The 14,018-nt window shown below is 35.3% G+C and overlaps 1 protein-coding gene across 3 annotated transcripts in view; it reads left to right on the top strand.

Annotated features, from left to right (window-relative positions):
- The window catches only part of LOC106753365 (protein TRIGALACTOSYLDIACYLGLYCEROL 2, chloroplastic), a 4,636-nt gene extending 795 nt beyond the window's left edge, over positions 1-3,841 (top strand). For all 3 annotated transcript variants that reach the window (XM_014635161.2, XM_022777482.1, XM_014635162.2), the window contains 5 exons: positions 207-824; positions 955-1,284; positions 2,228-2,343; positions 3,196-3,286; positions 3,360-3,841. In XM_014635161.2, the coding sequence (XP_014490647.1) occupies positions 306-824; positions 955-1,284; positions 2,228-2,343; positions 3,196-3,286; positions 3,360-3,452 (1,149 nt within the window). In that variant the 5' untranslated portion in view covers positions 207-305 and the 3' untranslated portion in view covers positions 3,453-3,841. The remainder of the gene's footprint in view (positions 1-206; positions 825-954; positions 1,285-2,227; positions 2,344-3,195; positions 3,287-3,359) is intronic.
- The last annotated feature ends 10,177 nt before the right edge of the window (positions 3,842-14,018 follow it).

Here is a 14,018-nt window from a genome sequence, read left to right as displayed (position 1 = left end):
TTTTTTTTTTTTTTTTTTTTTTTGCATATCTCATTCAATGTTGGCTCCATTTTAATCAATTTGAGTTTTCATTCAATAATTGCAGTTTATAACCATCGGAATCGAGTTGTGTTGTCTTTCTTTGTTGACTTTTGTTTTTTCATCTCGTTTTGTCTCTTAATTATGCGAGTATTTTTTATCAGGGTTTTGTGATTTTTTATTTGTAGGGCAATTTTTGGCTGCTGGAGTCTTTGTTTTTTCTTGACTCATTTCCTGCTCAACATTCAGAGGTATTAGTCCTTGTGAGTTAGAACGTTTGGTCAAAGATGATTAAGAACTATCAATTGCATGCTTCAACTTTGCCAAGTGCTTTATCTTCGACCCGGATTACTCTACCTGGAATTTCTGTGAATTGTATGCCCTGCCTTCCCTTTAGACCTCTGAGAAAAATCAACACCATAAGAGCTACATCAACAGATGGAGGCCACATTGAACAATCGCCAGCTTCAGGATCAACTAATCCTCTTGCTGTTGTTTTGGACATTCCTCGTACCCTTTGGAGGCAAACGATGCGTCCATTAGGCGATTTTGGATTTGGTGGAAGGAGCATATGGGAAGGTGGGGTAGGATTGTTTATAGTTTCAGGTGCAGTACTGTTTGCTCTTAGTTTGGCCTGGTTGAAGGGTTTCCAAATGCGATCCAAATTCAGGAAGTACACAGCAACATTTGAGTTTGATCAGGCTTGTGGAATATCCACTGGAACTCCCGTGAGGATCAGAGGGGTCACTGTTGGAGATGTCATTCGTGTGAATCCTTCCCTAAGAAGTATTGAAGCCATAGTTGAGGTGCCTCTTTATATTGTCTCTGGGATGGATATGAAACCTTGTTTCAATTGAAATATTGTTTAGCTTTGAACTATGTTATTTTAGTTCGTGTGTTATATCAGTTTAAAACTTTGGTTTCTTTTGTTCGTAGATTGAAGACGATAAAACAATCATACCACGGAATTCATTGGTTGAAGTTAATCAGTCAGGACTTCTTATGGAAACTATAATTGACATTACTCCTCGTGATCCTATTCCAACGCCTTCAACTGGACCTCTTGACCAAGAATGTTCCAAAGAAGGACTCATTGTGTGTGATAGAGAAAAGATTAAGGGTATAGAAGGAGTAAGTTTGGATAAATTGGTTGGGATTTTTACTCGTCTTGGGCAAGATGTAGAGAAAATTGGCATTGCTAATAGCTATTCATTGGCTGAACGAGCTGCTTCTATTATTGAAGAAGCGAAACCACTTCTTACAAAGGTGTGATGTAATTTTCTTATGTTACTGTGCTTGATTGATTGTAAAATATGCTCTGAAGTAGATTGCTGAATCAAGCAATTTTCTTGCCAATACAAAATGGATGGTTGCCCAACTTTGAGTTATTGCAGCTCTAGAAACTAGAACAAGTTTTTTTGTTAATGCCTTAGAATTTTTTGTTTGGAATTCTTGATTTAGGAATTTATTTTTATTATATGCTCTTATTATATTGATTGTAACCTATTGTCTTTTTCAGAATAAGTTACAGATTTTACTAATTAGGATATGTTTGGTTAAGCAACATAATCAAACACTTATTTAATAAGCACTTATCACATGAGGGCTTATATGGCTTAAATTTAATCATGAAAACTTATAAGCAATATAGAGATTATTTTTATAAACTACACCAAGAAACCGATTGAAATAAGCCTAAAGGACCTTATGTAACTCTTAAGTTAATTTCATGGCCAACAGGCTTTCCTTAGCTCTTTCAAATGAAACCTTACAGCAGTTAATGGAAGAACTTATGCAAAGATATGTTATTGTATTCTGGATACTCAATATCCACGTTCTTATAGATATTTTGTTATTTATTTAGTATTTTTGGGCCACTCTCCTAAATCCCAGTGGCTGCACTTGCATCGAGTTTTTGTATGCAACAACAAACAACATATTCCATATAAAGTCATCTTATCTTTATCCAGATTCTGAGGAACTTATTATGGACTATGCCCATTTGGCTTAGTAATATAGTAATACATCTTATGTCTAGTATACTTTTACAGTTGATACCCAAAGTGATAATGAAATTATCTATGAACTTCAGTGTCTTAGTGTATGTATGTATGCGCGTGTGTCTATTGTTGCCTCTTATACTAATACCATACTATTCTATCACAGATTTTCATACTCATATTTTCCATTTGATGTAGTGATGTCACAGATGAAAGCCATGGCTGAAGATGTTCAACCTTTGTTGACTGAAGTTCGTGATAGTAACCTGTTGAAGGAAGTTGAGAATTTAACCAGAAGCCTTACACAAGCATCTGATGATTTGAGGTAAGTTTGTAACCTCTCTACCATCTGTGCATCTCTAATTTGGCATTGTGACACATAGACGTGATTGTTACTTCTAACATGTCTTATTTATATCTTTATCCCTAAAACGTTGCAATTGCATCAAAAGTTGTCTTACACAGGAGTTTGAGTGTGTGAAAGTATAGAATGCAGACAAAATGAAAAAGAAAATTTGTAAACAAAGAGAAAGTATTAGGATAGGAAAAGTTGGAGAATAATCTGTAGAAAGATGAAATGGATATAGAATATTATTAGTTTCTTTATCTGGGGGTTCTTTCTTTTCTTCTTTGAGATAATAAATGGTAAATGATATGCTCGTTTAGGTTCAAAATCAACTTGAAAAATAAGGATATTTATGGGGATTTTGTATAAAAATGTGAAATGGATTTTGTTTGAGAGTTCTCTCTCAGATTTAGAAGGAATAGAATACTTTTCTTATTATTCCAAGAGGTTATTAACCCCTATATAAATACATAAGTCTGCAGTATATTTTAGGAAATATGGACTGCATATTATCAGGAATAAATTCCTATGATTACGGGATTAATCAACTATAAATGAACCTAATAAAGACAGCACAAAACTGTTACAAAATTACAGCATATCAAATATAAACCTTCCTAAAATACATCATGCCAATCTCTATCACACCAATCACGGTTTCTGACATTCTCTATAAATAATGTCAAACCTCTAGGGCCATTGCTTATCCTTGAAGATCCTTGACAATAATGGTTAAGATAATTGAACTGATAATATGTCCATTTAATTTTTATTTTTAAGCTCAGAACATTAAGTATAGTGAATCTTTTTCTGTATTCTATACTTTTGCAGAAGGGTACATTCATCCATTATGACCCCTGAGAACACTGAACTGCTCCAAAAGTCTATATATACTCTTATTTTTACGCTGAAGAACATTGAGGTAGGACCCCCTAAATTTTAAATGTCTTAAAAGTGTAACTAACTGATTGATTTCTTTTGGTTGCTTTTTGCAGAATGTTAGCTCTGATATTTTGGGTTTCACTGGTGATGAAACTACCAGAAAGAATTTGAAATTACTTATCAAATCCCTCAGCAGGTTATTGTGAGGTCCACATTCCAATTAAAGTAGAATATAATTCAATTAGTTTGTTTCCAATGTGTTTAGCCTACCACAACATTGAAGGAGTAAATAGTAATTTGTGACTGTTCTGAGTTGTTTCTAAGGAGTGCCATTTTCAACTGTGATAGAAATTTGTTTTTCCCAGTCTAAAATGAGCTGCAGAGATGTTATTGATTGGGGAAGCTGATTGCTATCTAGACATTCTTCTTTTACTGAAATTGTTATTCATATGTGGATCATGTAGGTGACTCTTAATGATTGTCACTCACTTGACACACTTCAGCTACAATGCTTACAGCCTTTTGTTTCTTAAATCACCTAGAAAATGGAAATAGCCATTGGACCGGAAATATAAAGCTATGATCATCAAGTTCACATGGATGGTCATCTGATATCTATGCAACCTTTGTTTTTATTCATAGGAAGCAATCAAGTATACGTACATTTATAACTATTCACACGCACTGCACAACTATTTGATTCAGCTAAACCCCTTTTGTGATAACTGAGCATGTGATAGAGATATCAAAATGCCCTTTTTGTATATACACAATTTTATCAAGATGTTAGTGGTAGGTATAGGAATGTATAAAGTATTGAATTTTGGCTCCAATTTTCTCATATGGTCAATTTTTTGGTAATAATATTCGACAGTTCTTTCTTTGTTGTTTGAATATATTATAATGAACACACCACATAATACAATTGGGCAGAATACTACAAAAGTAGTATTTTCCATTTCACTCACTAGATCATGTAATGTAACTAGAAATCAAGTTTCGTGTGGTTAAAAATGGAGTGTGTTGGAAGTTCCACATCGACTAGAGATAAGGCCATGTAAGTGTATATAAGTGGGTGCAAACCTCACCCTACAAGCCGGTTTTGTGGGGTTGAGTTAGTCTTAAGAATATAAAAATATAAAACTAATAAAAATATAAAACTTGAGATTAAAACTGATAAGAATATAATCTTGAGGGCTTATAAGATCCCTCTCATTATCTTCCATTTATAATGAAAACACAAGAGTACATGTAATACCAAGAGTCTGCACTAGATTACTAGGTATAGAACTAGGTACAACTCATTAATAACTCTGCAGACTAGCTTAAATGATGATAGCTATGTGTAATGATTCTAACACTCCTCCTCAAGCTGGAGCATACAGATTGTATGTTCCAAGCTTGGAACAAATACATTCAATCCGAGGTCCCCTCAATGACTTAGTCAATGCATCTGCGAGTTGGTCATTTGATCCAACAAATTCAGTACATATTTCTTTTGACAATAATTTTTCTCGAACAAAATGACAATCAATTTCTATATGTTTGGTTCTCTCGTGAAACACTGGATTTGATGCAATGTGAAGAGCAGCTTGGTTATCACAATACATCTTCATACTCTGGATGTCACAGAAGCTAAGTTCTTGAAGGAACTGCTTCACCCATATAAGTTCACATATTAATGAAGCCATTGCCCTATATTCAGCTTCAATTGTTGATCGAGCCACTACATTTTGTTTCTTACTTTTTCATGATATAATGTTTCCTCCAAGGAAAACACAATACCCTGTAGTAGATCGTCTATCAATAGGAGAACCTGCCCAATCCGCATCACAATATCCTGATACCTGAAGGTTTCCTTTATCTTCATATAACAACCCTTTTTGCCTGGGGGAAGTGGCACAAGCTCCCAAGTATTACTGTGGTCAAGAGCCTGCATTTCTTCAATCATGGCTTGTCGCCATCCAAGGTGATCAAGTGCTTCTTTCTCATTTTTAGGTATAACCACAGGAGAGACTAAGGATAAAAGGGAATAAAAGGAGGGCGACACTCTGTGATAGCTGAGAAAATTATAAATGGGATGAGGGTTTCGAGTGGAACGTGTACCTTTTCTGAGAGCAATGGGCCAACCAGAATCAGCTTCACCAGGAGGCGTGACAGGAGATGGTGATGGAGAAGAATCTGAAGGAGGAGATCCACCATTTTCTGGAAGAGGATTACTCATCGGGGTACTGTGTCGGAGGATATCAGTATGTGGAGTGGGAGGTTCGGGAGGACCGTGAGCATGACTTGAATTGACGGGGACATTGGAGATATTGGACTCAACCACTGGAAGAGGAAGGACCTATTGGAGGATATGAACATCTTGAACAGATGGAGAGAAGAAAGATGTCTGTTCAAAGAATGTGACATTGGCCGACATGTAGTACTTCCGAGTTTCAGGAGAGTAACACCNGTACCCTTTTTGAAGCCGAGAATAGCCCCAAAAGACACATTTAATTGCACAAGCAGAGAGCTTGTCTAGCCCCAGAGACATGTCGTGAACAAAACATACACAACCAAAAACTCGAGGAGAGGTGTGAAAGAGAGGATCATTAGGAAAGAGAATGGAGAAAGGGACTTTATTATTGAGAGAGGAGGAGGGCATCCTATTGATAAGAAAACATGCAGTTAAGATGGCATCCCCCAGTGATGAACAAGAATATGGGCACCAAGCAAAAGGGTACGAGCCGTTTCAACCAAGTGTCTATTTTTTCTTTCGGCTATACCATTTTGCAAGGGTGTATGAGGACAAGTGGACTAATGCAAAATACCATGGGAGCTAAGGATTGTAGAAAAAGAGGATGAGAAATACTCTTTAGCATTATCACTTCTCAAGACCTTTATTACTTGACCAAATTGGTTCTTGATTTCATTCAAAAAAAAAAAGGAGAAAATGGGTAACAATTCAGAGAGATCTTTCATTAGATAAACCCAAGTACATCTAGAATANTCATCAATAAAAGTAACAAAATACCTAAAACCAAAAGAAGAGACGCGACTAGGTCCCCAGACATCAGAATGAATAATAGAAAAACTAGAAGTACACATTGAGTGAGACTTTTTAGGAAAGACAGATTTGACATGTTTTCCTAGTTGACAAGACTCGCATTCTAAAGTCTGAAGACTACTGAGTTCAGGGCACATCTTTTTTAACTTTGACAAGTGAGGATGACCAAACCGATCATGTAACACTTTAGGAGGAAGAGCAGCAACACAGGATACCCGTGGACGAGATCCAAAATGGTATAAACCTTCAGCTTCATATCCTTCTCCAATCTGTCTCCCCGAGCCACGCTCCTGTATGACAAAAGATTTTGAATCAAAGGTTATTGAACAATGTAACATTTTGGTTAATTGACTTAAAGAAATTAAATTGAATGGACAGTGAGGGACAAAAAGAACAAATTTCAGAGTGAGAAAGGGAGACAGGAAGACTTGACCGACTCCTTTTGAACAAGTTTTAGAGCCATTGGCCAGGGTAATGAAATGGGGTTTTTCTTGGAGGGAAAGGGTTGAGAACAATGAGGTATTACCAGAAATGTGATCAGAAGCACTCGAGTCAATTATCCATGAATTTGGACCTTCCATGGATTGAAAAATGCAAGCTGTGGACATACTTGGGGACTGAGATGATTGCGCCAAGCTGTTCGACTTTAATCGCAGATACTCTTGATACTCTTCCTCAATGAACTTGGAGTTGGAAGAGGAAGTTTCAGCCTTAGAGATATTGGCTGTTTTTGAATGGAAGCCATGCAAGGAGTAGCAATTTTCTTGGGTGTGACCCACCCTCTTACAGTAAGTGCACTGTGGACGTCCCCGACCTCCACGTCCTCCTCTTCCACGTGTGGCAACCATGACAAATGGTTCCAGTGTTTCATGAGCTTCTTGAGATTGAGGCACTGGAACACGAAGAAGACGTGTGGTCAAGTCTTCCAAGGTTGGGACCTCATGGCTTGTCAAAAGTTGGTCTCTGATGTGATTCAAGTCTGGATGCAAAGCACGGAGGATCATCACCATATAATACTTATCAAGCTTCTTCTTGATGTCTTCCGAGGATTCCTCTTCCAAGAACATTCTCAACTCTTCCACAGCTGCTTGGGCTTCAGTCATGAAGGAGACCATATCATGATCTGTCATTTTGAGACTTGCAAGCTTGTTTGCTGTATCATAGAGACGTTGAATATCATTAGCATAAATGCTTCGAGCTTTCTTCCAAAACGAGTGACATGTTTTGAAGGCTCTAAGAGATATAAAAAGTCGTGGTTCCACAGATTGCCACAATAGGGCACACAACTGGAAATCTGTTTGTTTCCATTGTTCAGCTTTTTCTGAAGATACTTGGCTTCCATCCTGCTCAAGGTGATCATAATGACCTTGACCGAGGAACCACATTTCCACAGCCGCAGACCAAGACAAATTATTTTTCCCGTTTAACTTTTCCGAAGTAATCGAAGGACTTCCAGATAGGGAAAGAACACTCCCAGACGCCATTCTGGATAAAAAAAAAAGGAGAAAGAAGGCGTGACTGTGAGGAACACAGAAACGCAACAGTGAGCAACCAAAAAGCTCTCGGTTTTCTTCAAGAGGAGCTTCGAGACTTCACGGAAACCAAGTTTTGAGGGTCAGAACAGAGAGAGGAGGCTCAGGTGACGACTATGGAGGTGTCGCGGTGAAGTTCCGGTGAGCAGAGGGTGGCGCGTGGCCAGCACGCGCCTATTCGCAGCGCACAAAGAGGCTGCGCGTGGCGGAGCGTCGACGAGATTCAGGCGAACCCACTGGTGGGGTTGGCTGTCGCGTGAAGAGGCGAGCCAGATCCAATGGTCGCCAGACGGAACTGTGACGGCGGCCGACGACGAACGGCGACGAACGGTGGCGAACGGCGACGGACAGCGTTGGACAGCAGCGGACAGATGCGAGATGGCGGACAACCAAGTTGAAGAACTTCAAACTGCAATTGACAACTGCAGCTAATGGCGAGACAACCGCGGACGACGGCGAACGGCACCGGACAGGTGCGAACAGTAGTGACAGTTCTGATTGACAACCGAGGACGGAAACCAGAGCAGGATGAACCTGCTCTGATACCAACTTGAGCTTAAAACTGATAAGAATATAATCTTAAGGGCTCATAAGATCCCTCTCATTATCTTCCATTTATAATGAAAACACAAGAGTACATGTAATACCAAGAGTCTGCACTAGACTACTAGGTACAAAACTAGGTACAACTCATTAATAATTCTGCAGACTAGCCTAAATGATGATAGCTATGTGTAATAATTCTAACAGAGTGTAGTTCCATTAAAAAGCTGAGTGTCCTAAACCAAAAAACAAATATAAAAAATGAATAATTTGATTCAAAGATAACAAGTCAGAAAATCTAAGCTCCTTATTTATAATTTTCAAGGTTTTACATCATATATCTTTAAGTCTAAAAATATAATAATTATCTAAAAATATAATAATTTTGAGATACAAAGTATTCTAAATTGTAAGAAATGTTAATAAAATAAAACTTCCTAAGAGCCTTGAGAAATTGTTAATGAAATAAAACTTGGCCCAAGTTTTGGAATCTAATTTTCAAAACTCTACAATAAATTCAAAGTAGGTATTAAATGTGTTTGGATTATTCTATGGACAATTTATCTATTTTAGGATTCAGGTTCAGGGAATCTGGGACCATACAAGTGTATTTGTAACCTTTATAACATGGTCTATTTTTGGTGGAGTAGCCCGTTCTAGAAGATATTTAAGTTTTACAAATTTATATTCTTTACCAGCTTATTTGTTGTTGTTTCAGATAGGGTAATCATATATAGACAACATTTTTTGACAACATTTGAACATTATCATACGTGTTATTGTGTGATTGGTCCAAATGACACAATAACACCACCATGGACCAATCACACAATGACACGTATGATGATGTTCAAATGTTGTTAAAAAAATGTTGTCTAAATATCTTTATCCTTTCGGATATAAGATCCAAGATCGGACACAATCCAAACCATTCTTTATGTGTACTTCTAGAGATCTTCTGTTTACTTTCATCGATCGATTGTGACTTGTAAATTAGCACTCTGAAGTTCAAGTCAGCAAAGTCACAATGTATTCAGTGTAAAATGTGATTAGATCTAGCATACAGTACCTGGTTTAATACGTCTGTATTTATAGACATTAGGTCCCATAATGGGTATTAACTTCCTCTATAACTTTTACATCGTTTTCCGTACTATTCGCCCATCATCCATAACTGCTCACCACGACAGTTTTTTCTTCCACAATGTTCGCTCATCAACGCCATTACTCGACTCTCCACGTTTTGATTGTGCACCTCCTTCAACTGTCGTCCTGACTGACTGACCGACCAACCTTCTCACTTGATCATGCACACTCTACCTTCGACTTATACCTTGACCTATCGATCCACTACCTCCCGTATATATACAGTCGTTAAAATTGATTTTAGTAAAATATGTTGCTAAGTAAATGTATGATAGAGTTTCAATAAACTTTTAAAATTATTGTAATATAACTCGACGTGAAGTTAAAACTTTTATTAACTAAGCTCAAGGCTCATTACACACATAACTTAGGCACGAATAGAAACAAAAATGAAATGCATCGAGGAGGAGAGGACACACAGGCTTCACCAACCCATAGATGGTAAACAGAGTTTTAGAGCAATTTTTTTTTAAATATATTAAAAATAAATTAATATATTTAGTGACAGTAAAAAGATAATACCAAAAGTTTAGAAAATAAAATATAAATCACACGAGGAAAAGTTAGTCAAAATCAACCGTCAAAAATTGAGACTAAAATTTGTATTTATAGTTTTTAAAATCAAGGAACCTCATTGTATCATTTTCAAAATCAGGATAGATATTTTTATAAATAAATGGAAAGTCAACTGAGCCTAATCTTTGCATTAAAATTTTAATTTCTTATTATCAACAAATATTTTTTTGTATAATTTTAAAATTTTAATTTGAATATGATAATATGTTTTATTTAAATGTTATTGTATATTTTAAATGTATTAATATCTTCAAACTTATGTTTTATTTTAATTTCAAGCGTCATAATTTATAATTACGCTATTTAAATATTATAATAACTTCATTAATATTATTTAAACATTGAATCAGTTTTACAGATTATAAAAGTATTTATTTGAAGACACTGTATTTTAACCCTAAATAAATTCTTATACTCACTTAATATTTACTCACTTAGTACTTAAAATACATTGAATTGTAAAATATAGAAGTGCGGGTACGTGAGTTTATACAATAAATTGTTAAATTATTTAAAGTGAAAAAATAATTTTATAAAAATTACAAATAGTTCTATAACGATATTTTTTAAGTCTTATAAGTGAAAAATATATAATACATTTTTAAATTTCTTTGGACTCCAATAAACTACCAGGACCAAATTCATTAAGAAAAACCTTGTGTATTATTAATATTAATTATCTTATTATTGAAATGTAATTCGAGAATAAATTTGATGGGTTGTTACAAGATAATATACCTCCAGCATACCTGATGTAAAATAATAAGAAATAAAGCAAATTTGATGGATCTTATATTAAGGATAATGCAAATAAACTTGTGATAAATAATAATTCCACTAAAATATATTATCTAAGTAAATATATAATAGTTTTATGTTTAAGAGTTAAAGCTAAGTGTGTTTAAATGTTTCTTTTTTCTTTTATTTTTTTAAGTGTCTTTTAAGGATAAAACTGTGACAAAGTTTTAGGATTCAAAGGGGACCATATTTTAGATGTGTGGTGATTATTCCTAATGATGAAAGTTGATGGATTTGGGATCGGAATATTGATGTCCATTGTGGAGCTGAAAACAAGGTTCTAAAGACGAACCATCAGTTCACTTAAAGCCCTACAATATTAGGAATTGACCATTATTTCTCTTAGACCTTGATTCAGGCACTAAAAGAAATTAAATACTTCATCCTCCTTCCACCCTCTAAGACGTCTTTTAAGAACAAATCGTGATGAAACTCCAAAGTGAAAAATACCTCAAATGTACAATGATTGACCTTAATGATGACTATTGATGAATTTGGGATCAAAACACCATCCATCGTGGTTTAACTACTTACTTTAACGTACAAATGATAAAACTATGATTGAAAATTTTTGAACAAAATATATTAAAACTTAAGAGACATTAAGACAAAATCTATCCACGTCACAACTTTCATGTTAATGGTTGTAAAGTTCATATAAAAGATGCACAATAACATTTTTGTAAATAATTGACGTATATTTACGTCAGTCCATAAGGGTTTTAACGTAAATTTCTTATATTTGCACCTATAGGTTCTCTCCTTGTTCCCACTACCAAAAAATATATCAAAATGCTCTTTTGAGTTAGAATTTTATCTCTAGTGACGAAACGATGGTGGTTTGGAAGTACTTTTCGACCATGTCATAGGCATCTCAAGGGTAGTACTTATGTCTGATGGGTTTCGTTGTGGAGGTTTGTTTACTAATGTTTCCATTTTTATCTGTGATCTTGAATTATTTTTTTTGGAGAACTCAATTATGGCTTCGTGTGAATGTCCCTTTCTTTTTTATATTCCATATTTATCGAAAACAAACCATGGTTCTCATCTTGGTTCATTATTTTACTAATAAAAACTATAACAAAATGGTTTTTTATAACGTGTTTCAATTTATGTGAATGATTTTTTATTAAGTTGAAGGAGAATTAGTAATTAACGAAGTCAAATTTGGGAAAGAGGTTGGGTCAGAAGATTGAGTTCTATAGGTTGAAGGATACTTAAGTGAAGGATTAACTTCTACTTCAATGTCCTTGAACATGTACAACTCAATCTTCTTCTAGAGTGGTCAATTCTTTGTCCAAAGTTTGGCTTCTTTATTTACCAACTCTTCTTTAATTGATCAAAATTCTTCATTTGATAAGAACACAAACTTGTAAAGTTCAAAAAGAGCTTATTTCATTGTAGTTTTTTTTATTGGATGCAAAAACCAACAAAAATTTGCGTCGGTCATTAGTAGGGTTCGGCATAAACTTATATACCCCATTATAATGTTGGGCCTTTAACGAGCCTTTTCCAGACGTAAAAAGTCCAAAATAATAGATGTAATGTTAAAACAAGATCGTCTAACAATCCTTATTTTGAAGTTTAATAATAGTGTCTAATGAAATAACGTCCATTAAAAAGATCCTCTAGGATAAACACAGTTGTTAGAAATAGAAAAGCTTGTTTCTCCACACTAAGAAGGGGGTGAATTGGTGTTTAATAAAAACGTGCACTTTTAAAACCTTTTTGCAGAAATAGAATGATCTTGAAATCTTTCTTGTGTAGTAAGCAAAATATGTATGTAATCAAAATGTAAAGAGATAAGGAGAGAAAATCAAACACAACTTTTATACTGGTTCGACCTCAATGGCGACATCTAGTCACCCTTCCAATCAACCACGGATTGAAGGATAATTCACTATAAGCATTGGAGAATTACACCAAAGGTTTTACACTGAACGCACTTTCACAATGTAGACACTTTTCCCACTCAAACAATTAAATATAGAAACGAATACACCTGCACACATAGCACCCTCACGGTCTTCTTGCAATATCCCTTTGAGAATTCCCTCTCAAAGTCTAAGAGCTTCTCACTCTTCTTCTTGTTGCACACGAATAGCGAACAACATAATCAACAAAGTGCAAATTTCCTTTCTGATCACAACAAATACACCTTTAGCAGTGCAGATTTGATCAGTTTGTCAAAGCTCTTCAATCTTCTCTCAAGAATCTGTCAAGGCTCTTCACAAACTTTGCTTCTTGATTCCTGGAGCATATTGTTGGAAAACAGGTATGCTTCTTTTTACACCAAGAGGGGGGGGGGTGAATTGGTGATGTATCAAAAATAAGTTCTTTTCGCAATCTTGGAAACAAAGAGTAAAGCTTTTTTAACTTTCTTGAAATACAAGCAATCAGAAAATGTATGCAGCGGAAAAACGTAGTTGACTGCGTGAAATATAGAGTCGACTGAAATGTAAAAGATAAGTGTTAAGTCCCTGGCAAGTGTACCAAATCGTTATCAAGAAATATAAACGGGTAAGTCCGAGTATCGTTTTCCCAAAGGACTCTTAGGCCTTAACTTTCATGTAACCTAATCGCGTAAGACTTGAGAAAAGAGAATTAATTTGGTGGTTATATACAAAGAACAGAAATAAACATGCAATGCAATTGATTCAATTGGATGAATGGTGTTGTTGGGGTTTACAATTTCATCTTATCCACTCTCATATATCTACTCTTCTTATTTAATTCACTTATTTATCTAATTGTCATGCATACTTTCTTAATTACCCTTAACCCAATCCCTTGGTGAAAAGAGCCTATTATTAATTACTGGCTTGCTATCCCTAGCCTCCCCTAGTAACCAATAATGCAATGTGTTCTGAAGCAATTACAATTGACCGTCCTACCCCTATCCCTAGGCGATATTGGCATAATGAAGGAATTTCCCACCATTTCATGACATTACCGTATGTCCCCATATCGATAAAGACAAACATCATTTACTGAATGAGTTAAACAATAAAAGTATTAAGCATAGATGAGAACCCAACAATTGATAAACAAGTATATGACAAGCATATGAAATAAATAAGAATTTCAATATATATGAGAGTTTCAAAAGATTACATTGTTCCCCAACA

The sequence above is a fragment of the Vigna radiata genome, unplaced genomic scaffold (genome assembly GCF_000741045.1).
Source record: "Vigna radiata var. radiata cultivar VC1973A unplaced genomic scaffold, Vradiata_ver6 scaffold_222, whole genome shotgun sequence".
Taxonomy (NCBI): Eukaryota; Viridiplantae; Streptophyta; class Magnoliopsida; order Fabales; family Fabaceae; genus Vigna; species Vigna radiata.
Note: the sequence above shows the minus strand (reverse complement) of the source record. Positions and strands in the feature narration are given on the sequence as shown.